This window comes from Rattus rattus, chromosome 9 (assembly GCF_011064425.1).
Source record: "Rattus rattus isolate New Zealand chromosome 9, Rrattus_CSIRO_v1, whole genome shotgun sequence".
Lineage (NCBI taxonomy): Eukaryota > Metazoa > Chordata > Mammalia > Rodentia > Muridae > Rattus > Rattus rattus.
In genome coordinates, this window is record NC_046162.1 from 44184200 (window position 1) to 44209817 (window position 25618).

The 25618-nt window shown below is 44.3% G+C and overlaps 1 protein-coding gene, 1 non-coding gene and 1 pseudogene across 3 annotated transcripts in view; all 3 read left to right on the forward strand.

Annotated features, from left to right (window-relative positions):
- The first annotated feature begins 375 nt into the window (after positions 1 to 375).
- On the forward strand, positions 376 to 507 carry LOC116910712. Its single transcript, XR_004389239.1, has one exon. It is a non-coding gene; the product is annotated as a small nucleolar RNA SNORA17 (small nucleolar RNA).
- A 1429-nt stretch (positions 508 to 1936) lies between these two features.
- On the forward strand, positions 1937 to 3885 carry LOC116909795 (annotated as a pseudogene). Its single transcript, XR_004389098.1, has one exon. The product of XR_004389098.1 is annotated as an ankyrin repeat domain-containing protein 40-like (transcript).
- Positions 3886 to 5421: 1536 nt separating this feature from the next.
- The window catches only part of Nlrp1 (NLR family pyrin domain containing 1), a 44055-nt gene continuing 23858 nt past the window's right edge, over positions 5422 to 25618 (forward strand). Inside the window, 4 exon segments of the mRNA XM_032914159.1 lie at positions 5422 to 5571; positions 6772 to 7104; positions 15202 to 15643; positions 15645 to 16930. Coding sequence (XP_032770050.1) covers positions 6929 to 7104; positions 15202 to 15643; positions 15645 to 16930 — 1904 coding nt within the window. The 5' untranslated portion in view covers positions 5422 to 5571; positions 6772 to 6928.

Consider the following 25618-nt stretch of genomic DNA (forward strand, 5'->3'; position numbering starts at 1 on the left):
CAGGTCACTCACTAGTGTATAGCAATTATGTTTGAGATGAAATTTTCATCTTTGAAGGAAACCACTTGCAACACAGGAGGTGTCTTCATTTGCTTTCTGTTGCTAAGATAAACACCAGGACTGCACACAGGCTACTTGGGAAGGAATAGTTCACTTCACTGTACACCTTATTGTCTTTCCTGAGGAGACAGCGGAAACAAAAGGCCATACACTGCAGCAGAGTCCATGGAGGAGTACTTCTCACTGGCTTTCTCTCCAGGGCTTGCTTAGCCTGCTTTCTTACATGACCCGGGACCACCACTCAGGAATGGCACCACCTACAATGGACCTTGCTATTCTGTATCAATCATGTCCCAGGAAAAGATTTCCACAGCACCTGCCTGCAAAGGTGTTGCTGTTGTGGCTGCTGTGTCATATGTGCATCAGTAGGTGGCAGAGAAGAGAAAGCCTATGTCTAGGCTCAGTGTTCTGACCTATGGACATCTGAATGATTAGCTGCCTAACAGTCCCTGAACAAAGCAAGCCCAAGACAAGCAACACTCCTGTGGACTCCAAGGGTTGGGAGCTAGCCCAGGCAGGGTCAAGAGTAAGCCCTAGACAACCACCAGTCTGATGTCATGGGGCCTGGACAGGTAGCTGGCATGAGATGATCACCAGTCTGCGTTTTGCAGACCAGCAAGGAGTGTGGCGAGCAGACCATGCTGAAGATGATCCCTGTCCAGAACCATAAAGCATAGGCAGGCCATCACACTCCTGAGACCACCCCTGAGAACACTCCTGACACCCAAATCCCTCAAGCCACTAAGAGGAGCAGATAAGGGGTGGAGAAATGTAAGAGAAGGAGAAACAGAAGGATATGGACACAATGAGGAGAAGCAGAACTGAGGACTCGAGGGTACTAAGGAACAGCTCAATGTGAGTAGCCAATGTGGCCACCAGGGACCATGGTGGGGTATTGTCCTGTGCTGCCTCTGGGTTTACTTCAGGATCTATGGTCCTTCAGCAGCAGGGATCAATTACCACCAGAGGCCAGGCAGAAATCCCTGACCTGGGCTGCTGTCCAGGGACGCACTGATGTCTGAGTGCTCTGCAGCACTGGCCCCACCTTTCCCCTGTGCATCATGGGAGAACAAGACCTGGGGTCAGCAGAGCAGGAGGGCTGACTATACCCCTAAACAGCTGGAGTACTAGAGAGAACATGCCCCAAACATTGTGGGTGTTGTGTTTGTACAGGCCCAAAGGGTATGAGTATGGGAATGTTGGCCCTGACACTGTCTCCCCTAAAGTGTCATGGGTGAAAGAGATGGTCCTCTTCGCCCTGGAACTCTCCTCGCACCATCTGAAGCAGGCAGGAAACTATGCCTTGGGTTCACAATAGCTGGAAAATTGGCCCTGCTACAGCACTTAGGAGAAGGGACAGTACCTGGTCTTGGAACATGATACAGCTGCCAGTCATATTGCAGCGAAAGTGAGTTGGACCTGAATATGCGAGATGGCCCTGAACTTGTCTGCCTTACACCATCTTGGGAAAAGAGAGATTCCCTTCACACCCTAACTTCTATAATCATCAAAAGATCTCACACACGTGAGTCCACTTGCATATAAAAATGCACACACACACACGCACGCACGCACGCACGCACGCACGCACGCACACGCACACCACATACACAGAGATAAAGAATAAAGTGTTGGTCAGAATCAAAACCTCAATGTGGGGTGGGGGCGGAGGCCTGGGCCTGCGAGGCCGCGAGCAGCTGGGGATCTGCCAGTAAGCTGGAGGGAGCACGAGGCCCCGGGCCGGGCCCGGGCGGAGGCGCGAGTGGGGCAGGCGGCGAGCCCGGCGCTCCCTCCCCGTGGCCCGGAGCGGGCCGCGAAGGCGGGGGCGCTGACAGGCTCAGGGCGGGGCGGCCGGGGGCCCGGGGCCCTGGGGAAAATGAGCGCCCTCCTAGAGCAGAAGGAGCAGCAGGAGAGGCTGCGGGAGGAGCGGCCTTGGGGGACATTCGGGAGGTGCAGAAACTGGTGGAGAGCCGGGTGGATGTGAACTCCCAAAATGAGGTCAACGGCTGGACCTGTTTACCCTGGGCATGTAAACGCAACCATGGGCAGGTGGTATCCTACCTGTTACAATCAGGAGCTGACAGAGAGATTCTTACAACAAAAGGAGAAATGCCGGTACAATTAACATCAAGGAGAGAAATCTGGAAGATTATGGGAGTGGAAGAAGCTGATGATGATGATGAGATTCCCCAGCTGAAGGAGTGAGAACTGCCCTTTGTTCCCAACTATCTGGCCAACCCAGCCTTCCCTTTTATCTACACCCCTGCAGCAAAGACTCCACCCAGCTGCGGAATGGGGGCCCCTCCCCACCTCCGGTGTCTCCCCCTACAGATGTGTCTCCATTGCTTCCCCCCACAGAGACCCGTCTGCTAGGAGCCTTTCCTAGGGACCACACCTCTTTGGCATTGGTCCAAAATGGTGATATTTCTGCCCCCTCTGCCATACTTAGAACACCAGAAAGCACAAAACCTGGTCCTGTCTGTCAGCCACCAGTGAGTCAGAACCGCTCCCTGTTCTCTGTCCCATCCAAGCCACCGGTGTCTCTGGAGCCTCAAAATGGGACATACGCAGGACCAGAGCCAGCATTCCAGCCATTTTTCTTTACCGGAGCATTTCCATTTAATAGGCAAGAGGTGGTACTCAAGGTGAGGGTTCAGAACCCATCTCTTCGTGAAAATGACTTCATTGAAACTGAACTGGATCGACAGGAACTCACCTACCAAGAACTGCTCAGAGTGAGTTGCTGTGAGCTGGGTGTTAACCCAGACCAAGTGGAAAAGATAAGAAAGTTACCCAATACTCTGTTAAGAAAGGACAAAGATGCTGCACGACTCCAGGACTTCCAGGAGCTGGAACTGGTTCTCACAATAAGTGAGAATAATTTTCTGTTTAGAAACCCTGCATCCTCACTGACTGAGAGGCCTTGCTTCAACCGGAGAGCTTCAAAACTGACATACTAATGCAGCAGGGGCAATACTCTATCACTGAGTATTGTGACAGTAGGTGTCACCTCTGGGCCAAAGGACAAGCCATTGATCCCAAAGCCTCGGATGCCCGCCAGGGCCCCCGGTGCCACAGCGCGGTGATCACTAACATCCTGCCTGGGCAGGCGGGAACCCCGACCCCCAGCAGGGGTGGCTCTTCCAAGCCTCTTGGTGCACAATAACCCTACTGCTGAATCTTTGAGCAGCTGGAAAATCGTCTTGAGAGGCAGCAGCCGAAGGTACGAGAGCCAGTGTTTTACGTGCGGAATCTAGAGAGTTGTCGAAGCAGAAACTGAGAGTGTGGACCTATTTCTAGCCACTCCTGTTGACAGTGTGCCTGAAGGGCCGGGCGCGTTTCTCTTGGTGTTGCATGCTCATGACACTCAAGAAATTTTGAACTGACTAGGGAGGGAGACTGGGGAAAGCAAGCACAGGTACTGGACAAAGGGATTCCGGTGCGACCTGCGGCTGGGAGGTCTCATATAGCATATTTATAAACGTTACTCAGGTTTAAAGTATTTAAAAATGTAGTTACCTAATTGTAAATAGGCTGTTAACCAAAAGAGCTTCCCCTCCCCCAGTTTTCTTTTATGACCACTCATGACTACGGCTGTCTCACAGTCATCTTCACATCTCCCCTCCACAGTCACTAGAGGGCTCTCTAATGCTTTCTAAAGGGGCCACCACCTTGCTCAGAGGCCGCTCCTGTCACCCCTGTTTAATTGCGCCATCCAAGAAGAGCACAAGCTGCTGGTCCGTCCATCACTCTCACCCCCCAGGAACGAAGAGCAGCTTTTGAGCCTGGATTTGTTGCTGTTTTAAAGGTTATTGTGGGATACCGAACTAAAGGAGTTAGCATCTTTATTTTTGTATCAAAGATAAAGGTTATTTTGGAAATTATTAGGGTTTTTACATAACTCTGACGTCTGTTGCTTTTGTAAACAAATCGTTCAATCTTAGGAATTCCCTGTTACTTCCACAGTCAGTTGTGAGGACCTGATTCGACTCTGGAGTGTGGGGTATGAATCTTCTCCAAGAGTCATTCAAGAGTCTTCCCCTCCTTGGCATCATTAAGGTTGACAAGCCTCTGTTTGCTTAACTTTACAAAGGACCTGGCCCACATAGAGAAGCAGGAGAGCAGGGCTGGAGTAGGGTTGACCAGGATCCCTGCTGTCTTAAGCTTTTCCCCCATAGTGCCTATAGTTTCCAAAGAAACTTAACTTCCTGGGTATTAATTTTATTAGAACACTGCAGTTGACTGGAAACATGCAGATGCACTGGAAGAGAGCATTGTGCTGAGGTAATGGCCTCCCACTGCCGCCTGAGTGCCGAAATGAGCTTGAGTGTTCTTCAAAGCCAGGGTCACTGTGGAGTGACTGCATGGTACCTGCCCCTGGCACAGCTGGTGACTCCCCTGTAGAGCGTGTGCATAGCAGAGTGGCCGTTGCTCATCACCCTTTCCCCCAAGTGCTTTACTGAAGACACCTCCCTTGTGTTTCAACCAAACAGAAACTACTTTACTTAGTGTACTAACCTTTTTTCCTCTAATTTGCTTTGAAAAACTTTAGTAATTCAGTTAACTGTGATTCTATCTTGGAAGAAATAAACTCAGTATTAATTCATGTCTAAATTCCTGGGGTTCTGACTCCTTCAGCCACCCTAGTTGATTAGAGATTCTGAGAAGCAGTGGGATTTGGCTGGGAGGTGGGTGACAGAAGAGCAATCGAGCACTTCAGAGTGACCAAAGGTCATGTCCCCCATGGCTCTGCCCAGTGTCCTGTCCTTTGCCACAGTCCTCTGGGGTCAGTGTCTCTGGCAGTGGGATGAAACTGCATGGTTGCTCTTAGGGGACTTCTGAGTCTTAATCTATGCATGCAGAGAAATATTCTTATATGCTTTGTGTAATTGATAACAAGGGATTTTCTTTTAAACTTTGTTAACTGAATGCACCTCTCCTCCACTGCATATTTAAAGCATGTGTTCGCCCATGTAAACATTCATAGAAGACATTTCCTCATGTGTTGTTGACTCTTTAAACAGGTATTATTAAAATTAAACATTAACTGACAAAAAAAAAACCTCAATGTGATATTTAGAAGACTTCAAGAGTCAAAAAAAAAAAAAAAAAAAAAACACAGTGTTGTGGCCTAAGATACAGCCTGAGACTAGACAGGCTACAGTGGAGGAGGGGAAGCAAAGAGATCCGGAGCAGAAATCTGGGAAGATCCAGGAGCTATTGATGACCTATTGGCAAACCTTGGGTCCCACATCAATAGAGGAGAGCTGCAGGCAGGCAGGCAGGGCTTCTGTAAACCGGGATGAAGCGCTTAGCCTGACTCCTCCAGGTCAGGCAACTGCAGAGAGTTAACAGGAAATAACCTGAATAATGCTCAACTTACATCTGCGCAGGCTCTCCGACGCCTTCCTGATAAGGGTCCAGAGTCTCCTTCACATTTGAAGAACAGTTTCCTGGCTGAGGAACCTTATTCAAGGACACACACTCCAGTGGGCCTCATGGAAGAGTAGGGTAAGTAGTGGGACCCGGATTCTACCAAACCACTTAGTTGTGGGAAGATAAGGGCTGGTTTCACTCTACTAAGAAATATTGTGACAGACATGGGAACCTACCCCTAAAAATCAGGGCCCAGGGCCCAGGCCTCTGCTTGGAGAGTCTGCAAGCCAGCTCAGTTGGGCAATAGACTGCTGAATTCACCTGTCTGGTTCATATGCCTGCTTCTGTCACAGACTAGCCTGCACCCTCCTGTCTGCCTTGAATCTGCAGGAATAAGTGTTCTGAATAATGAGATATTCATAGGAAGGACCAGGGATGAGACATATACTAAGCATCATAAATGCTATTCACAGGGGTGGTGTAGGACAGCCAAGTTTCCTAGATAGCTAAGTCAGACAAAGTTAGTGAAGAAAACCCAGGATACCTCAATATAGTTATCTTAGGATTGATAACCACAGCCCTCTGTCTTGGCTCCTTCCATTGATTTCTTCATTTCTCCTTATCATCATACATCATTTTTACCTTGTCCTTTAAAAGTTATATATGAGGTCCTCCTGGACCCATTCACTGCTATTACTCAGTCACAGAACAATGGCCACTCTGGCTTGGGACATACCGGGTCCCCTATCCTCCATCTCACTGTATAGTTCACAGCCTCCTGTCTAATTCCTGTTGGCAAAGGTTTCTCCAGAAGTAAATGGCAGCAATCATATGACTGATCCAGCAGAGTAGATCAAGTTAAAAATCTCTTTGCAGCACATGAAGTCGACCCACAACATACAAACCCCTCAACTCCAAGCCCTGGGATGAAGCTCCACCTCCTTCATCCCCCTCCCACAGGAAGCAGTCATTAAGAGAACACAACCCTCATTCCTTTATCTGTCCTTAGGGTGAGATAAATAACCTTAATGACCTAAAAGAAGAACCTTGGACAAGCTAAGAACCTCAACTCAGTATAATGTTAAGCACAGCTGCATTCAGGAAAGCCAACACAGTATCTAGAACACCTTCTGGCATCATTTAGCTGTGAAACATTAAAGAACATGGCCACAGTTAAACACTCCTGTTCCAGAGTTCCTTCTTCTGCCCTATGAAGCCCAAGCCCCACTGGACACACAGAACTCACTCCCCAGGGAAGACTTGTGTCTTTACATTTGTTCTGATCAAAGGTTTATCTGATCCCATAGAAGTTGCTCTGCTTTCTTTCATTACCAGGTCTCCTCCATCCATTGTGATCAAACACCCATTCCCAGAGCAGAAATGTCTGGCAGAGACAAGAAGCCATTGGACTATAGTTTGCAACAACAGAAGAGAGTCTTGAAGCAATAAGAGCACAGACTTCTTAAAGAATCAATACCTGAGGGCTGTCACCATGGAAGAATCTCAGTCCAAGGAGGAAAGTAACACAGAGGGTGCTCAGCATGCAGTTGAAGAGGGCACGGGGGACTTGTGCCCCAACTTCCAAACAGAGATAGATTTAGAGACGTTCCTGAAGAAACAAATGGAGATGTTGCAGGAGGAACCACAGAGGAAATTCCGTATAGGTAAGTACAGCAAACCCAAATTGATCACTCTGTAGCACCTTCATTACCACCAAGCCCTCCTGCCAAGGTTTCCATGGGCAGGCCAGCCTCCTCTCAAAACAGTTCAAAGGCCCAAGAGAGGCTGGAATAGGAAGGCTTTCAGAAGCCTGTAACTGAACTCTAGAGAACACTCTGCTCTACAGAAGTACATGCTCAGCTTCCCAAGTGGTGCTCAGAGCCCCTTGGAAAGAGACCCTGAAGCTTCAGGGGAGACAGTCAGGCATGCAGAATGTCTCTGGGACACCAACATGACAAGTCCAGTCTTTAGAGCTCCAGTCCTCCTCAATGTATCCATCTGGGAAAGAGGAAGATGAACATCTATTTCTTTAGGCTGTAGCAGTTGAGTGATGATCCAGGTGAAATATTAAACAGTCTTATATTCAATAAATGCTCAATAATTCCAAGTACAAGCCCATGCTATTGTTGCTGTTATTATAGTGTGCAAGCCTGTGTGACAGATGCTCAGAGCCACTCATGAGGGAGCTGAGGCTCAGAAAGGAATAGAGACTCACACAGAGAAGCAGAGTAGACCCAGGAGAGGTGTGTGGCCTTCATGGTCCCAGAACAGGACCATTCCACAGCAGCAACTGTGAATGCCTCACTGTCCCCCATGTGACCATGGGGAAGAGTATGAGGGTAAGCATGAAGGGCCCCAGAAGTTCTTCCTGTCTCCTACTCCTGCCCTTTCTGAACAACACACAACCCGTCTCCTTCCCATAGGGCATTCTTCCTCATTACTCAGACCCAAAAACAGAGAGGGGGGTAATGGAGAGGCGGGGAAGAAAGAAGGAAAGAAGGAAGAAAGGAAGGAAGGAAGGAAAGGAAAGGAACTGGAAGGGAAGGGAAGGGTAGGGAAGGGAACACCCTCAGCATGCAGTTTCCTACCCTACACAACTGGTCAAAACTACCAAGTTCAGACCATGAGTCTGGGAGACATTTTCAGATATAAAAGAGAAATTAATTGAAATCTAACAAGTCTAGATGCAGAAGAAAAGGTTAACTAGCCTGAGAGCTGTAGGTGAGACTTTAAGCAGATAGATGTGGCTCTTCCCATGTGAGCCTTCCCCTTTATGGGGAACTAAGTTAAGTAACTCAAATGCAAGGCCAGAGCAGCATGGTGGAGTGTCCCATCCTACAGGACAGTCAACAAGGGTCCAGATGGTACCTGGAAGAGAATGGGGGATAAGAGACATGAAGAAGGACTCCAAGAAAAGAGTCTGATCAAGGCGACAATTTTAATTCTTACAAGCTCTGGTTATATACTATAGCAAGGCTGTGGGAAGAGGAAATCTTCAGGGGGCCAAGAGACCTTGATGTACTAGCCAATAAGGTAGTTGACTCACATCTGCAGGATGTTGGCCTAGGTCTTGTAAGAAGCTGGCTCCTTGCAAAGGTCACAAGCCCTAGGTCTGTAGGAAGCTAGCTCCCTGCAAAAGTCACAAGCCTTCATTTGGCAAGCCTGTTATTAAGCAATGCTGACCACCAGAATTGTATCAGCACTTCTGTAAGCTTAGCTAGGACATTGTTTTTTTTTTCCCACTGAGCTTGTCCTTTAGATGAACTTTCATGTGTTCTTTGTCTGTCCTAACTAAGTCAATGTTGGGGTCTCAGGCAAGTTGACTCCCCACAGTGGAGTACTACGAGTCACAGGCTAGAAATGATCCTCTGGACTCTGCAGTGCTGAAGTTGCATTTGACAGGTGGGGAAACCATGGGGGAGAGCAGTAAGCCTGTCCCAGCTGGCACCCAGAGCTCAGCTCAGAATCTGAGATGGCACTGAAGATCCTGGGGGTCAGGGAGGTCCTGAAGCTCCAAGAAGGTCTTGTCTATTGAGATGGACCAGAGAAGAGGGTATGCTCCTGCCTCAGCTTCAGCCAGTTTCTAATGAGTTCTCTTAATTTGTTTGCACTTACAAAGACCATGCCCTTGCCTCCTTCTTGTCTTGAGGATCAAAGTAGCCTTCTCTCTCCAATGCACAAGGTCTAGAGAGAGGTTAACTTGTTCAAGCTCACAACACATAGAGACAGACATGGGGCTGGGATCTAGAACAATCAGTGCCTAAGGAGTGACTTTCTCCTCCTCCATCTGCTGCTAAAATGTGAAAGTCCTGCCTATACCCAACCCTTATCTTTCCTTCAAAGTCCAATCTTCCCACCACACCTTGAACTGGAATAACCGCTGTTCGCAGGCAGCCTGAGCTACACAGTGAGTTCTATTAAAGTTATTACCCAGGACTACTACTGGCTTATCATGTTTTTATGATGGAAGCTGTTTTTTACAGGAAAGGCTTCACAGATCAAGAATGATCCTTCAGGTACAAAGGTCAGAGGAACAAGGATTGACACAGCTGGTCCCAAGTATTTAGTTGGGAGACAGAAACAGATGAATGCTGCTGTTCAGATCAATTTTCCTTCTCATTCAGTCCAGAACTTCAGCACTTGCAATGGTGACACCTACAAATGGGGTGGACCTAGCTCAGTTAACCTAACCTATCCCTCACAAACCTTCCCTGGGATATTTGTACTGAGTGCTTCTAGATCCCCTGACATTGACAATGCTAGCCCTCAAATGATCTCACAGGATTGTTGGAAGAGTTCTAAGTGTGTCATAAAATCTGTGGGAATTGTGTAACTAGATACTTCCTCCCCATCCTTTTTCACTGGGAGAGCCTGTGCACTCCTTCACCAAGCTTTTCCAGCCTCAATCCACAAGGCCATGAGTTTCCAGTCTGACTTACCCAATTTTCTAATATCAGAGGGGGTGACTGAGGACTGGAACCCACAATCCATACCATCACTAGCAATCAAGAAGGGACAAGTTGACCTCTGGCTGAAAGTTTAATCTCACTGCCCAAGTGAGATGATCAAAGGTGACAAAAACATGAGAAAAGTGCACAGCAAGAGTCCAAGAACTGGAGAGCCCTGAACAGCCCCCTACATATCCTGCCCCTGAAGCCTCACAGTTGGGCCTAACTACTGCTCCCAGGAGGTCCTTGGAATTAAGGACAATATCTTTGCCCTTATGTTTGCCTGTGGGTCTCTGCATCTTCTCCCATCAGCTTCAGGAGGAAGACTCTCTGATGGTGATGGAGCTAGGCACCAATCTCTGAGTACAGAAGAATATCATTAGAAATAGTTTCATTGATTTTTCATTGTTTTTCAGTCATGTTCGGTTCTACCCTAGTCTCTGGGCCATCAAGCTTCAAGTTCCTAGCCATCCAGGACCTGTAGGCATGTGCTCCCTCTGGTGTCTAGGGTCTCTTGTTAGAAAAGTCATTGATTGGCCACTCCCTCAAGCACACCTTGCTTGTAGGACAGCTTGTGTGCAAAGGATTTGTAAGTGGGTTGGTTTCCAAGTCCCACAACTGGAAACCTTGCCTTGTTACAGAAAATAAATGGTGCAGGCTCCACACCCAGAAATACTATGAAGCCAATTAATTCCTCTGTCTTCCTCTCTCTCTGGCTTCATATCAGTCTGATGACTGCCATCATCTGTAACTTGTGTGCGATTGGTTTTTTTTTTTCTCTTGTGGCATTCAGTAACCACTTTATGCTCTGTATGTTTAGTATTATAACTGTAATTGGAAGTTGCTTTTCTGGTCCTTTTTTCCCTTTCTTTCTTTCTTTCTCCTTTCTTTCTTTCTCTTTTCTTCTTCTTGTATCTATATGAGATGGTCTTTCCTGATTTCTATCATCTTGTTAAATATCTGGTCTGCGTATTGACCTGAGAGTCCCCTTCCCCCATTTGCTATTACCTATAAATAGAAGATTTTTCATTTCTTGGTATCCCCAAGTTTTCTAATGTTCATCTGAGTATTTTTATTAATTTATAAAATATTATTTATTCATATTGTCTAATTCCTATACTTTATTTTTTCTTTTTGGTTATTTTCTTTCTTTACACTTCAAATGCTATCCACTTTCCCAGTTTCTCCTCTAAAAACTCTCTATCCCATTCCCCTCACCCCTGCTTCTATGAGGATGTTCCTCCACCCACCCACCCCTGCCTCACTGCCCTAGCATCTCCCAATGTGGGGGCATTGAGCCTTCCCAGGGTCAAGGGCCTCCTTTCCCATTGATGCCAGATAAGGCAATTCTCTGTTACATATACAACTGGAGGCATGGGTCCCTCCATGTATATTCTTTGGTTGGTGGTTTAGTCCCTGGGAACTCTGGGAGGTCTGATTGGTTGGTATTGTTTTTTTCCTATGGGGTCGCAAATGCCTTCAGCTCCTTCAGTCCTTCCCCTAACTCCACCACTGGGTCCCTGTGTTCAGTCCAATTGTTAGATGTAAGCATCTGCAACTAACTTGCCCTGGCTCTGGTAAAGCCTCTTAGGAGACAGCTATATAAAGCTCCTGTCAGCATGTCAGCAAGCACTTCTTGGCATCCTCAATGGTGTTTGGGTTTGGTTTCTTCTATCCTGTACTTGATGCTGAGTCAGAATTGAGGTCAATCTAAGGCCACTGGGGAAATTCCACCACAAACCTCCGAGCACAAAGACCCCCTCCCTTCCAAGGAGTAGAGATAGTTTAGTTCCTGGAACAAATGCAAGCCAACTATCAGACAAAGCCACTTGTGACTCCCCAACTGACTCCCTTAGAAAGTCCTGGATGGTCTTCTGATCATGAGTTAGTTTGAAGGTTGCTTTACCCCACTAATAGTACCCTGCCTAGTTACCATTGTTCAAATTCTGCCCTTATCAAAGGTATATAACTCCCTTTTAGAGTCTGCTCAGGATCATCTCCCTCTTGAAGTGGGATGGCCCCAACATGTTGAAACAATAAAATTCCTCTTGCTCTTGCATCGATCACTACCTCAGTGAGTCTCATTCAAGAGGTCCTGGAAGAGGTTCAATTCGGACCTCACATTTGGTGCATTGGCCAGGAAGCTCACCTCTTGTGGGTGGGGGGAGACCCACAATAGGACAATGGATCAGAGGAAGGGCTCAAGCAGGTACCACAGCTGTATGTGTCTCCTCTAGCCTTTCTGTTTGTGGTTTGCTTTCGGATTATCTTATGCTTGTAAGCGTCAGGAAGGCTTGGATACCTTAGTAACTAACAGGGTTGGAAGATGCTCCAGACTTCCAGACTCCAGTTCCAGCATGGACTGGTCAGGTCACCATAGTAACTAGGGAGGGGCTTGTGGGACACTTTAGCCTCACTGGTTCTGGCTCTGGCATGAGCTGGCAACATCACCAGATCTGTGTATATTTTGCCCATGGCTGGGGCAGAGTCTGTGTGTATTTTGCCCTTGACAGGGGAAAGCCTGTCTGTATTATGCTTGTGATAGGAGTAAGTCTGTGTGAATTTCACCCATGACAGGGGCAGATTGTCTTAGTTGTTCTATCTGTGACAGGGACATTAATATGTGCATTACACCTGTGGAAGGGAGGATTGGTCTGCCCATGGCAGGGATGGATTTTCTGAGTTGTTCCTTCCATGACAGGGACAGATTGTGGCTTCCTTGTGACTCTTTGTGTCATTGGACTGACATTATTTTTGGACATAGGACAGACTATTTCTCACTTAATGCAACTTGGAGTGATCTTCTTTTGTTGTTAAATGGCCACGCAGAGAAAGACCTTTTATCTCCCTAGGGTGTCAGAAGTAGAGGATAAAATGTTTCAGAAGTTTTCCCTCCTCCCCCTTGCTAATACTTCTTCGTCAACAAAAACAACAAAATCCAACTCTAGCCCAGCAGCCATCTCCATCCTTGTTGACAGTATCAGCTTTAGGGCTGAAGAGATGGCTCAGCGGTTAAGAGCACTGACTGCTCTTCCAGAGGTACTGAGTTCAATTCCCAGCAATCACTTAGTGACTTCCTTTCTTCTCAGGACCAGATCCAAGTTTTACAGCTCACACCAGATTACCCCCTCTTCCCCTCCACTTCTGCTGAATGCAGACACAGTGCACCCTGGCATCCAGGGTCCCTGACAGGAGAGGCTCCAAATAGGTATATGTATCCCTCAACAGAGCTGGCAATTGACTCCTGGTAATTCATTTTGTTCAATAAATGGCTATCCTTCTTGCCAAGAGAAATGTTCGCTCCCTTTCAAAATAAATATGGTCTCTGAGTTGTTAAGATGAAAGTTTTATTTTATAAAGATAGAATAAAATATAAGAAAAGGGGGATGGCTCTGGTAGACTCATGTTGAGGCATCCCTTTTCCTGAGGGACCAGTCACACAATGGCATAATGTAGAATAAAGGTTATTCAGGGCATGACATCCACTCCCTCCAAAAGGTTTAACAGGTTCTCTTCACCACAGACAGAAGCCAAGAAACTGGCTCCTGGCCCCATATGGAACACACCCAGATGGGGGCTTCAACACTGTAAAGGGTGGGAAACATGTCCATATTTACCACCAGGCTCCTTAAGCAGGTCTCAACAATAATTTGACCAAGTTTCAGATATGATATTAGACAAGAAAGTAATAAAAGTGACATTTCTTGAATAGGTCATAAAGAATATATATATATATATATATATATGGCTGTACATACATAGACCCTGAGAAAACAGAGAGATTCTAGTACAGTAACTAATTCATTAATTAGTTAGTGCCAAATATTAGAGAAAAAGTTACATATTCGAGCTAACAAAAATTACAGGGGAGGAATGTTGACTGTGGGTTAGTAACCAATTCATACCACTTGAGGCCCTGTCTATCTACTCAAGGTGGACTCTTCAAGTTCTCTCTCCCTAGTGTTGGACATATTAGCTACTGTCACTCAAATTGAGTCCTGAGAGTCCCTCACCTTCCAGGCATCTGGTACTTTCTAGAGGGCCCTTCCACTCCCACCCCACAGGCTGCTTATTTCCTTTCACTCTCCTGGCCCTCTGGGCTTCACTCCTGTTCCCCCAATCCCTGCATAACTGATCCTGTTCCCTTTTCCCCTCACCCTTTCCTCTCTCATCCAGGTCCCTCCTTTCCTCTCCCTCCTGTGATTATTTTCTTCCCCTTTTAAGTGGGTGGGCAACATTTTCATTCTTTTTTATGGTTGGTTGATTGAGTTACTGCTTGACCAACTGATTGATTGATAAATTGATAGTTGATTTTAGCCTACGATGGTTTCAAATTTCCCACATGGAAAACTGGGCCTGAGCTCCTGATGCTCCTACCTCTGTCATCTAAGTGATAAATCATAGAGCTACAGCACCATGCTCAGTGATTGTTTTCAAACATGCATATTAATTATAGTTCTGGAGGTTGGAAGACTAATACTGAAAACTATGGCTACTCAGCCTCTAAAAGGGCATATAAAGGCGAAGAGTTGCCTGTCAGAAAGAAAGGGTACCCCTTCCCACAAAAGCTTGCCTATTCTTAACAGAAAAGTATTGGTCAATTAATTATTACAGGTCCTGAACCCATGATTCCGAACACCCACACTACATACACCCTTACTCCTGACTATCGCTTACTCCTACATTGGCGAATGAATTTCAAACTGGGTTTCAGAGGAGACAAAATACATCAAAACAGTAGCCAAAAACAAGGCTTGTTTTTACCAAAGATATCTGGAATACAGTACAAAATACAGCCAGACCTGGGGACAGTTGATCTCATCTATGTCCTGAGGCATGAACTCTAAGGCATTCCTAGGCTCTCAAGACTTCAGGATAATGTTGTCAGGAATGTAATGGTGGATCCAATAGGATCTGTAAGGAGTAGACACCTTATCCACTGTCTGTAATCTCCCCACTACTCTACAACCTCCTACAGAGAGAGACCACAGCCACCAAATTACTGAATCATCTCATGCACTGAATAAAGGCATGGTTATTTCTGTGAATTCACAGCCTTTACTCTCAGCCTCAAAAGCAGGTCTGGCACAGGTTAAGAGAAACCAATAAATGTCTGAAGCATGAATGAATGATAGACATCATTATTATTAGTCACATGACCACTTGAAATAGAATATTCTCTAAAGTCAGATTTTCTGCACTACACTGTTCAGAATATACCAATACCCACTGTCTATATGCTGTACAGTGTAGACAGAATCTTAAATGCATGCAGATGTTAAATGATAAAAAAAAGATAGGAAGGAAGAATTGAATGAACAAAAAATGCTAATGTATACACTTCTGCTCAAACATACTCTCTTTTATTTAAAACCCTTTCAGAAATGCATATGAATCAAAAAGGGGAGAATATTCACTCCACTCAGCCATTGAAAAGGGAGAATGAGTTCCGAAATTTTACAAACCTACTACTCTTCCGAAAATTTTGCCCAAGAGATTCAGAGAAATTGGTCAGGGAAAGCTGGCATCCATGTGTACCAGAAGAAGGAGGACATGTGATTGAGATCCAAGACTTATTTGACCCAAGCTTAGACACCCAGAAAAAGCCTCAATTAGTCATATTAGAGGGGGCTGCTGGGATTGGGAAGTCAACACTGGCCAGGCAGGTGAGGAGAGCCTGGGAAGAAGGCCAGCTCTACAGGGATCGCTTCCAGCATGTCTTCTTCTTCAGCTGCAGAGAGCTGGCCCAGTGCAAGCAGCCTGAGTCTGGCTGAGCTCATAGTCCAAGGCCAGGTGCGCCCCAGCTCCCATCAGTCAGATCTGTCTCACCCTGAGGAGAAGCTTCTCTTCATCCTGGATGGCATAGACGAGCCAGCATGGGTCTTGGAGGACCAGAATCCTGAGCTTTGTGTGCACTGGAGTCAAGCACAACCTGTGCACACACTGCTGGGGAGTTTGCTGGGGAAATCCATCCTTCCTGAGGCTTCCTTAATGCTCACAGCTCGGACCACAGCTCTACAAAAAATCATTCCTTCTCTGGGGCAGCCAAATCAAGTTGAAGTCCTAGGATTCACTGAGGTTGAACGGGAGAACTATTTCTACAGATATTTTGCAAAGCAAGGTGTTGCAACGACCGCTCTTATGAAGCTTGAATCTAACCCAGTGCTCCTGACCCTGTGTGAGGTCCCCTGGGTGTGCTGGTTGCTCTGCACTTGCCTGGAAAAGCAGATGCAGCAGGGTGAAGAATTCTCACTGACCTCACAGACCACCACAGCCCTCTGCCTGAAATACCTTTCCCTGACAATCCAAGGTCAGCACCTGAAGACCCAGCTTAGGACCCTCTGTTCACTGGCTGCTGAGGGGATCTGCCAAAGAAGGACCCTGTTCAGTAAAAGTGACCTCTGTAAGCAAGGGTTAGCAAGGAATGCCATTGACACTTTCCTGGAGATTGGTGTCCTTCAAAAGCAGCCCAGCTCTCTGAGGTACAGCTTTGCCCACTTGTGTCTCCAGGAGTTCTTTGCAGCGATGTCCTACATCTTGGAGGATAGTGAGGAAAGACATGGGGATATGGAAAACAACAGAATTGTGGAAACACTGTTAGAACGGTATGGAAGACAAAACCTGTTTGAGGCACCCACTGTGCACTTTCTATTTGGTCTTTTGAATGAAGAGGGATTGAAAGAAATGGAAAAGTTCTTTTCCTGCAACCTTCCTAGGAAGACAAAGTTGGAATTACTAGGGCCCATCCTTGCAAAATTCCAATCCCATCAACCGCATTCTCTGGGTTTTCTACGCTGTCTGTATGAAAATCAGGAAACGCAGCTCCTATCACACGTGATGCATGATCTTCAAGGAATAATAGTGCCTGATACAAATGATAGGGCACACTCAGTGATCCAGACAAATGTGAAGCACTTGGTGATACAGACAGACATGGAGCTTATGGTGGTCACTTTCTGTATTCAGTTCTGCTATCATGTGAGGAGCCTTCAGGTGAATATGGAAAGACAGCAAGGATATGAGTTGACAGCCCCAAGGATGGTTCTGTGAGTATTCAGACACAGTCCTCTCTCCATATTCCCTGAGGATCCCATGAGCCCTCGTGTTCTGAGTATTTATCTATTGGCTTTGGTGTGCTTGATTGTGAAATGGTGCTATGAACTTGTCTCTCCTTGTGCCTTGGTGAGGAACACCCAGGTTCTCTGATTCAAATCACCTTCACCATTCACATTGTTCCAATAGCCACAGTTACTGATTTCCCTATTCATATGCTTTCTTCTGAAAAACATCTCATTCCTGCAAGTACCATCTTCTCTTCCCATGAAGGTCACCTTGACCCCGAGATCTTGCCCCATAACATAAGAATGCATATTTATGAGAGTCCCTGTGGTTTTTATTGCCAGATGATATCTGTATATGTCAATGAAGAAAGCCTGGCCCTGGCACTCACCTGGAAGGCTTCCTAACTTGCTGCCAATACCAGCAGCAAAGTAGAGTTCTTTCCAGTTTTGCTACCCATGTGCCTTAGTGGTTTTTTGGTATCAGTATCTGTCTCCTCCTCCCTCTATATGATTTGCCCCATAAATATTCATTATTATTTTATGCAATGACACCTACCAATCACAAGAGGAGAAATGCAATTGTTGTCCAAGGACCAAAAATAATGAGAGGAAAGACAGCCAACTACTGGAATTACATAGATAGTGACTCGTGCCATGATTGAGCACATACCAAGTATCAGGGAACAGAGAGTTTAATTACATGGAGAGATCTCAGAGGTAGTAATGTTTTTAGATAAGTCTTCTGTTTTAACATGTTGAAATGTTCTCTCCTAATAATCTGAGCTGAACTTGCTGGCAGAAGCCTGAAATTCCATCATTCAGAAAGAGTTCTTGGTTTCGGGACTTTGCCACCAGTTTTGACAGGAAAGAAAAAAGGGTCCTGTGGGGTTGGGTTTAGCTCAGGTAGAGCACTTGCAAGCAAGCGCAAGGCCCTGGAGTTGGGTCCCCAGCTCCGAAAAAAAAAAAAAAAAAAAAAAAAAAAAAAGGGTTCTGTGAAAACCAAATGGCTTGAAAGTAATGAAGTGACTATGAGAGAACAGGATGTGGTAAGGAGAAGGGGAAGGTAGGGCAAAGAGCACATGTGAGCAAACCATGTTACACACATGCAGGAAGGTCAATGACTATATTATATAATTAGGAAGGTATCATAAAAACATGCTTGCAGAAAAATGATGATACAGTGATCAAAACAACAAAGTTTGCTATCAAATAGAGTTTTATTTCTCAAAGAGGACAGCATTAAGAAGTGAAGAACTTGAGCTTGGCTATCCACACCTGTCATCCAAAACTCAGAAAGCAGAGGCAAGGCCCAAAGTCCCAGTCCACCCTGATTTTTGACTGTTTGTGACTCAATCCCTCCACTGAAGTCTTGCCTGGTTATAGGACATGGTCGGTTCAGGCTCTATGTCTCCCATTGCTAGCAGTCTTATCTGAGGTCACACTCCTAGAATCCTAGAGTTTCCATTGTCCTAGGCTTCTAGCTCATACCATAGATGACCACACCCCCAAATCCAATTTTCTCTCCCAGTACTCTCTCCCTTCATCATCCTCCCAATCTCTATCCCTACCATCTCCCCCAAACATTCCCATGCCTCCAACCACCTTATTGATGTCTAATCTATTTCAACTTCTCAGTGAGATTCAAGCATCCCTCCTTGGGCCCTCCTTGTTACTTAGCTTCTTAGGGACTGTGGATTGTAGCATGGTTACCCTGTAGTTTGTGACTAATATCTGCTTGTGAGTACAAAACTCATGTTTGTCTTTCTGGGTCTGAATTACTGCACTCAGGATGATGTTTTTCTACTTCCATCCATTGGCCTGCACATCTCATGATGTCAATATTTTTAATAGTTGAATAATATAGTCCATTGTATGAATGTTCCACATATTCTTTATCTGTTCTTTTATCTGATTTAGGGACATCTAAGTTGTTTCCAATTTTTGGCTATTACAAAAATAGCTGCTATGAACACAGTTGAGCAAGTGTCCTTACGGTATGGTGGTGCTTCTTTGGGTGTATGTCCAGGAGTGCTGTAGATAGAGACAGATCTATTCCCACTTTTCTGAGAAACTGCCAAATTGATTTTCAAAATGGTTGTACAAGTTTGCACCTCCACCAGCAATGGAGGACTGTTCCCTTTTCTCCACATCCTCACCAGCATGAGCTGTTCCTTAAATTTTTGATCTTAGCCATTCTAACAGGTATGATGGAATCTCAGAGTCGTTTTGATGTATATTTCCCTGGTGACTAAGGATGGTGACTACTTCTGTAAGTCCTACATAGCCATTAGCGATTTCTCTGTCAAGAATTTCCTATTTAGATCTGCACCCCCATTTTATTCTTAATTGATTCATTTACATCTTAACTGCAACTTCCCCCAGGTTCCTCCTTTTACCTCACCTACCCCATCATTCCCCCCTGTTCAGAGAAGGGGATGCCTCCCATGGTCATCAACCCAACTTGGCATTTCAAGCTACAGGTGCATCTTTTCCTGTTGAAACCAGACAAAGCAGACCAGTTATGGGAAAGGGATTCAAAGGCAGACAGCAGAGTCAAAGGCAACTCCAACTCCTGATGTTATGGATCCCACATGAAGGCCAAGCTGCACATCTGTTATATATGGGTAGGGTGTCTAGAGCCATCAGATATATGTTCTCTGGTTGCAAGTTCAGTCTCTATGAACCCATATTGGTCCAGGTTAGTTGATTTTGTACATTTTCTTGTGCTGTGCTTGATCTTTCCTGTTCCTTTAATCCCTCATGCCCTTCTTCCACGAGATTTCCCAAGATGCACCTAGTGTTTGTCTGTAGGTCTCTGCATCTGTTTCCACCAGCTACTAGGTGAAGCCTGTGAATTTACAGTTATGCAAAGCAACTGTCTGCAAGTATAGAAGAACACCATTAGTAGTGTTGGGGTGGGTTCTCTCATGGCATTTCCCCTCCATGTGTTATTTGCTTTGTGGCTGTCTAGTTTCTTGAGTCTTTATAGATTTTGAATATCTGCCCTCTGTCAGATGTGGAGTTGGTGAAAATCTTTCCCATTCTATAAGCTTAAATTTGTCTTTTTGACAGTGTTCTTTGCCTTACAAGAAGCTTTTCATTTTCATGAGGTTCCATACATTAATTGTTGATCTTAATGCCTGAACTGTTGGTGTTCTCTTCTGGGAATTGTCTCCTGTTTGATACATTCCCCACTTTTCTTCAGATTCAGTCTGTCTGATTAAGTTTTTGGACCACTTGGACTTGATATATTTGTGGGGATATGAATGTATTTGGATTCATCTACATGAAGATATCCAGTTAGACCAGCAACATTTGTTGAAGATGCTTTTTTATCCATTGTATAATTTTGGCTTCTTTGTCAATAGTCACTAGATGTGTGGGTTTCCTTCTGGTCTTTGATTCCATTCCATTGATCAACCTTTCTGTTTTCATACCAGTACCATGTGGCTTTTATTACTATTGCTGTCTAGTACAACTTGGGAATGAAGATATCATAGAAGTTCTATTATTTGTGAAGGATTCTTTTAGCTATCCTATGTTTTTGTTTTTCCATATGAAGTTGGGTATTGTTTTTTCAAGGTCTATAAAGAATTTTATTAGTATTTTAATGGGAATTGCATTTAATCTGAAGATTGCTTTTGGTAGGATGGCCATTTTTACTGTGTTAATCCTACTGATCCATAAGGAGGGGAAATCTTTGCATCTTCTGAGATCTTCTTCAATTTCATTCTTCAAAAAGGTAAAGTTCTTGTCATCCAGGTCTTGATTTTCTTGGTTAGAGTTATTCCAAATATTTATGGCTATCATGAAGAATATTGTTCCCTAATTTCTTAATTACCCCATTTGTTGTTGTTGTTGTTGTTGATGATGATGATGATGATGGTGATGATGATGATGATGTTGTTGTTGCTGTTGTTGTTGTTGTTGTTTTTACAGGAGGGCTACTGGTACTTTTTGGTTTATTCCATTTTTGTTTTGGGGAGTTTGTGAGGGGGTTTTTGTGTGTTTTGTTTCATTTTGCTTTTTGCATTTTTTGGTTTGTTGTTTTGTTTCAATTTCTTTGTTTTGTTTTGTTTTGTTTTACTTAATTTTGTATCCAGACAGTTTTCTGAAGGTGTGTGAGAGTTCTCTGGTAGAACCTTTGAGGTTATGACCATATTATCTGAGAATAGTAATACTTTGACTTCTTCCCTTCCAATTAGTATCTCTTTGGTCCCCTTTTTGTTTTATCAATGTAGCTAAAACTTCAAGTTCTACGTTAAATAGATATGGAGACAATGGACTGCCTTGTCTTGTCCCTGATTTTAGTGGAATTGCTTTAAGTTTCACTCCATTTAATTTGACATTGGCTATCAGGGTGTATACTGCCTTTATTGAGTTTATGTATGGGTCTTATATTCATGATCTTACCAAGAGTTTCCCCGAGAAAGGTGTTGGATTTTGTCAAAGGTTCAGCATCCAATGAAATGAACACATTTTTTTCTTTGAATTTATTTCTGTGGTGGATTATATTGATGGGTGATTATATGTTGAACCATCCCTTCATGACTGGGATGAAGCCTACTTGATCTTGGTGGAAGATGTTTTTGACGTATTTTTGGATCTGGTTTACAAATATTTTATTTTTATTGAGTATTTTTTCCATCAATGTTCATAAAAGAGCTTGGACTGAAGATCCTTGGAGAATATTTATGTAACTTAGGTATAAGAGAACCTGTAGATTCATTACAATATCAGTTTGGAAGTGTTTCTTCTGTTTCTGTTTTGTGGAATTATTTGATGATTATAAATATTAGCACTTGAAAATCTGGTAGAATTCAGCACTAAAATCTACCTGATCCTGGGTTTTCTGTTTGGGTTGTTTTTTCTTTTCTTCCTTTACTTCCATTTGTTGTTGTTGTTGTTGTTGTTGTTGTTGTTGTTGTTGTTCTGAGAATTTTCATGACTACTTCTATTTCCTTTAATGTGATGAGTTTAATCAGATTGTTTACCTATCTTGATTTAGTCTTGGTAAGTGGTATCTATCAAGGAAATAGCATGTTTAGTTTAGACTTAGAAGTTTGTGGAATACATGTTTTTGAAGTAAGACTTAATGATTCTTTGAATTTTCTCAATGTCTGTTGTTAAGTTCCTCGATTTATTTCTGCTTTTGTTAATTTGGATAGTCTCTCTGCCTGTTAGTTAGTTGGGTAAGGGGAAATGTTTTGGATATATGTGTTAGGTCCACTTGAATCATAACATCTCTTAGTTTTATTGTTTCTCTGTTTAGTTTCTGTTTGAATAACTTGTCCACTGGTGAATTAATTTGTGCAGTATAACATGTGATTTAAGCTTTAGTAATGTTTGTTTTACAAATGTACATGCCCTTGGATTTGAGGAATATTTAATTCTAATTGAGATGTCATCTTGCTGGATTTTCACTTTGATGAGTATGAAGTGTCCTTTTTTTTTATTAATTTTGTTTGGAAGTCTGTTTTATCAGATATTAAAATGGCTACTACAGCTTGCTTCCTGTGTTAATTTGTTTGTAAAACTTGTTCCAGCCCTTACTTCTAAGATAATGTCCATATTCTACCTTTTTTATTGGATTTTTTTGTTTACATTTCACATGTTATCCCCTTTCCTGTTTTCCTGTCCATTACTCCCCTATTACCTCCATCCTCCCCCTTTTTCTATGAGGGTGTTCCCCCTCACCAACCACCTACCCCTTCCTGCCTCCCCACCCTGGCATTCCCCTACACTGGAGGGGGGTCCAGCCTTGGCAAGACCAAGAGCTTCTCAGTCCATTGGTGCACAACAAGGCCATCCTCTGCTACATATGCAGCTGGAGCCATGGTTCTATCCATGTGTGCTCTTTGGGTTGAGGTTTAGTCCCTGGGAGCTCTGGTTGGCTGATGGGGTTGCAAGCCCCTTCACCTCCTTCAAACCTTTCTCTAACTCCTCCAATGGGGACCCCATTCTCAGTTCAATGGTTTGCTGCTGGCATTTGCCTCTGTATTTGTCATGCTCTGGCAAAGCCTCTCAGGACATAGCTATATCAGACTCCTGTCAGCATGCACTTCTTGGCATCAGCAATATTGTCTGGGTTTGGTGGCTGTATGTATATGGTCTGGATCCCCAGGTAGGGCAGGCCCTGAATGGCCATTCCTCCAGTTGCTGCTCCAAACTTTGCCTCTATATTTCCTCCTATGAATATTTTTGTTTCCCCTTTTAAGAAGAACTGAAGCATCCTTTGGTCATCCTTCTTCCTGAATGTATTGTGGTCTGTGGATTATATCTTGGGCAATTGAAGATTTTGGACTAATATCCACTTATCAGTGAGTGTATACTATGTGTGTTCTTTTGTGATTGGGTTACCTCACACAGGATGATATTTTCTAGTTCCATTCATTTGATATGAATTTCATGAAGTCATTATTTTTGATAGCTGAGTAGTACTCCATTGCTTAGATGTACCACATTTTCTGTATCCATTCCTCTGTTGAAGGGCATCTGGGTTCTTTCCAGCTTCTGGATATTATAAATACGGCTACTATGAACATAGTGGAGCATGTGTCCTTGTTATATGTTGTCGTGCCCAACCTCGACCAGCAAGGAAGACACGACCAGAGGAGATCTTCTTCAAGCAGCTTATTTAGGAACCTTGATACAATCTTCTACCCTGGGGAACGCCCTACATCAGCTTAAGTACCCAACGCCAACCAACCCCAACATGCCACGTGGGTCATGCAGACAGGCTGTCACTATGCAGGCCAGGCAGGCATAGCCAAATAAGGACTTGTTTACTACAAGGAGCGCTCACCATCAGGAGGGTGGAAGGCGGAAACCAGCGCCATGTTTGAGGTGCGGCATGTCGCAGCTCCCTACAATATGTTGGAGCATATTTTGGGTATATGCCCAGGAATGGTAGAGCTAGGTCCTCAGGTAGTACTATGACCAATTTTCTGAGGAACTTCCAGACTGATTTCCAGAGTGGTTGTACCAGCTTGCAATCCCACCAACAATGGAGGAGTGTTCCTCTTTCTCCACATCCTCACCAGCATCTGTTGTCACCTGAGTTTTTGATCTTTATTTTCTTCCTTGACCAAGTTGTCATTGAGTAGAGCATTGTTCAACTTCCATGTGTATGTGGGCTTTCTGTTGTTTTTGATGTTTTTGAATACCAGCCATAGTGATCTGATATGATGCATGGGATTATTTCAATCATCTTCTATTTGTTGAGGCCTGTTTTGTGGCCGATTGTATGGTTAATTTTGGAGAAGGTACCATGAGGTGCTGATAAGTAGGTATACTCTTTTGTTTAGGATGAAACATTTTATAAATATCTATTAAATCCACTTGGTTTATAACTTCTATTAGTTTCTCTATGTCTCTTTTTAGTTTCTGTTTTCATGATCTATCCATGGATGAGAGTGGGGTGTTGAAATCTCCCACTATTATTGTGTGAGGTGCAATGTGTGCTTTGAGCTTTAGTAAAGTTTCTTTTATGAACTGCTCCTGGGTTTGTGTGTCCTTAGGGCTCCAGACAGGTCGCTCAGAGCAGAAGAGTTGGTCTCAACTCTGTTCTCAGATGTGTCAGAGCTCCTGGTGACTGCCTTTCACATCTGGGAGCAGGCAGAGACTGGAGGGATCCTCTCCCTTACTGCTCCTAGGTTCCTGAGTCCAGAGGGCTCTAGGCAGGTTTCCCTTGGGCCAGGAATGTGAGCAGAAGTGGCAGTCTCCCCTGTGCTCTCAGGACTGCCCGCACTTCTGAGAGTCCAGCTCTCTCCCCCACGGAATCTGAGTACCCTTCCTTTGATTTTGAAGTGTATTTCTTGCATGCAACATAATTATAGATCCTGTTTCTAAATCTATTCTCATAGTTCTATGTCTTTTATTGTGAAATTGAGTCCATTGATATGGAGAGATATTAAAGGTCAATGATGTTTAATTTATTTTTTATTTAGATGTTGGTGAGGGTGTGTGTGTGTGTGTGTGTGTGTGTGTGTGTGTGTGTGTGTGTGTTCTTTTTGGTTTTGCTGGTGGGAAATTACTTGATTACCGTGTTTCCCTGGATGTAGTTAACCTTGTGTTGGAGTTTTCTACGATCTTCTATAGGGCTGCATTTGTGAATAGATAGACTTTCAATTCTGTTTTATAGTGGAACATCTTGTTTTCTCCATCTATGGTGATTGCAAGTTTGGCTGGGTATAGCAATCTGACCTAGCATAATGGTCTTTAGAATCTGCAAGATATCTGCCTGGGCCCTTCTGGCATTGACAGTCTCTGTTCAGAAGTCTGATTTCTAATAGATTTTCCTTCATCTGTTATTTGGCCCATTCCCTTGCCATTTGGATATTCTTACTTTTTGTGTATATTTAGTGCTTTGCTTATTATGTGGCAACAGGATTTTGTTTTGGGCTCTGATCTATTTAGTGTTCCATAAGCTTCTTTTATGCTTACAAGAATTTCTTTCTTTAGATTAGAAATTGTTCTCCTGTGATTTTTTTGAAAATTATTTCTGGGTCTTTGAGAATATGTGGATCCATTCCAAGCACCCACATTAGATGGCTCACACTACCTTAGCCATAGTCCCAGAAGATACCATGCACATCTTCTAGCATCTGCCGGCTCCTACATCCATGTGGGGCACAGACAAGTAGGCATCCTATCATACACATGAGTAAAAAT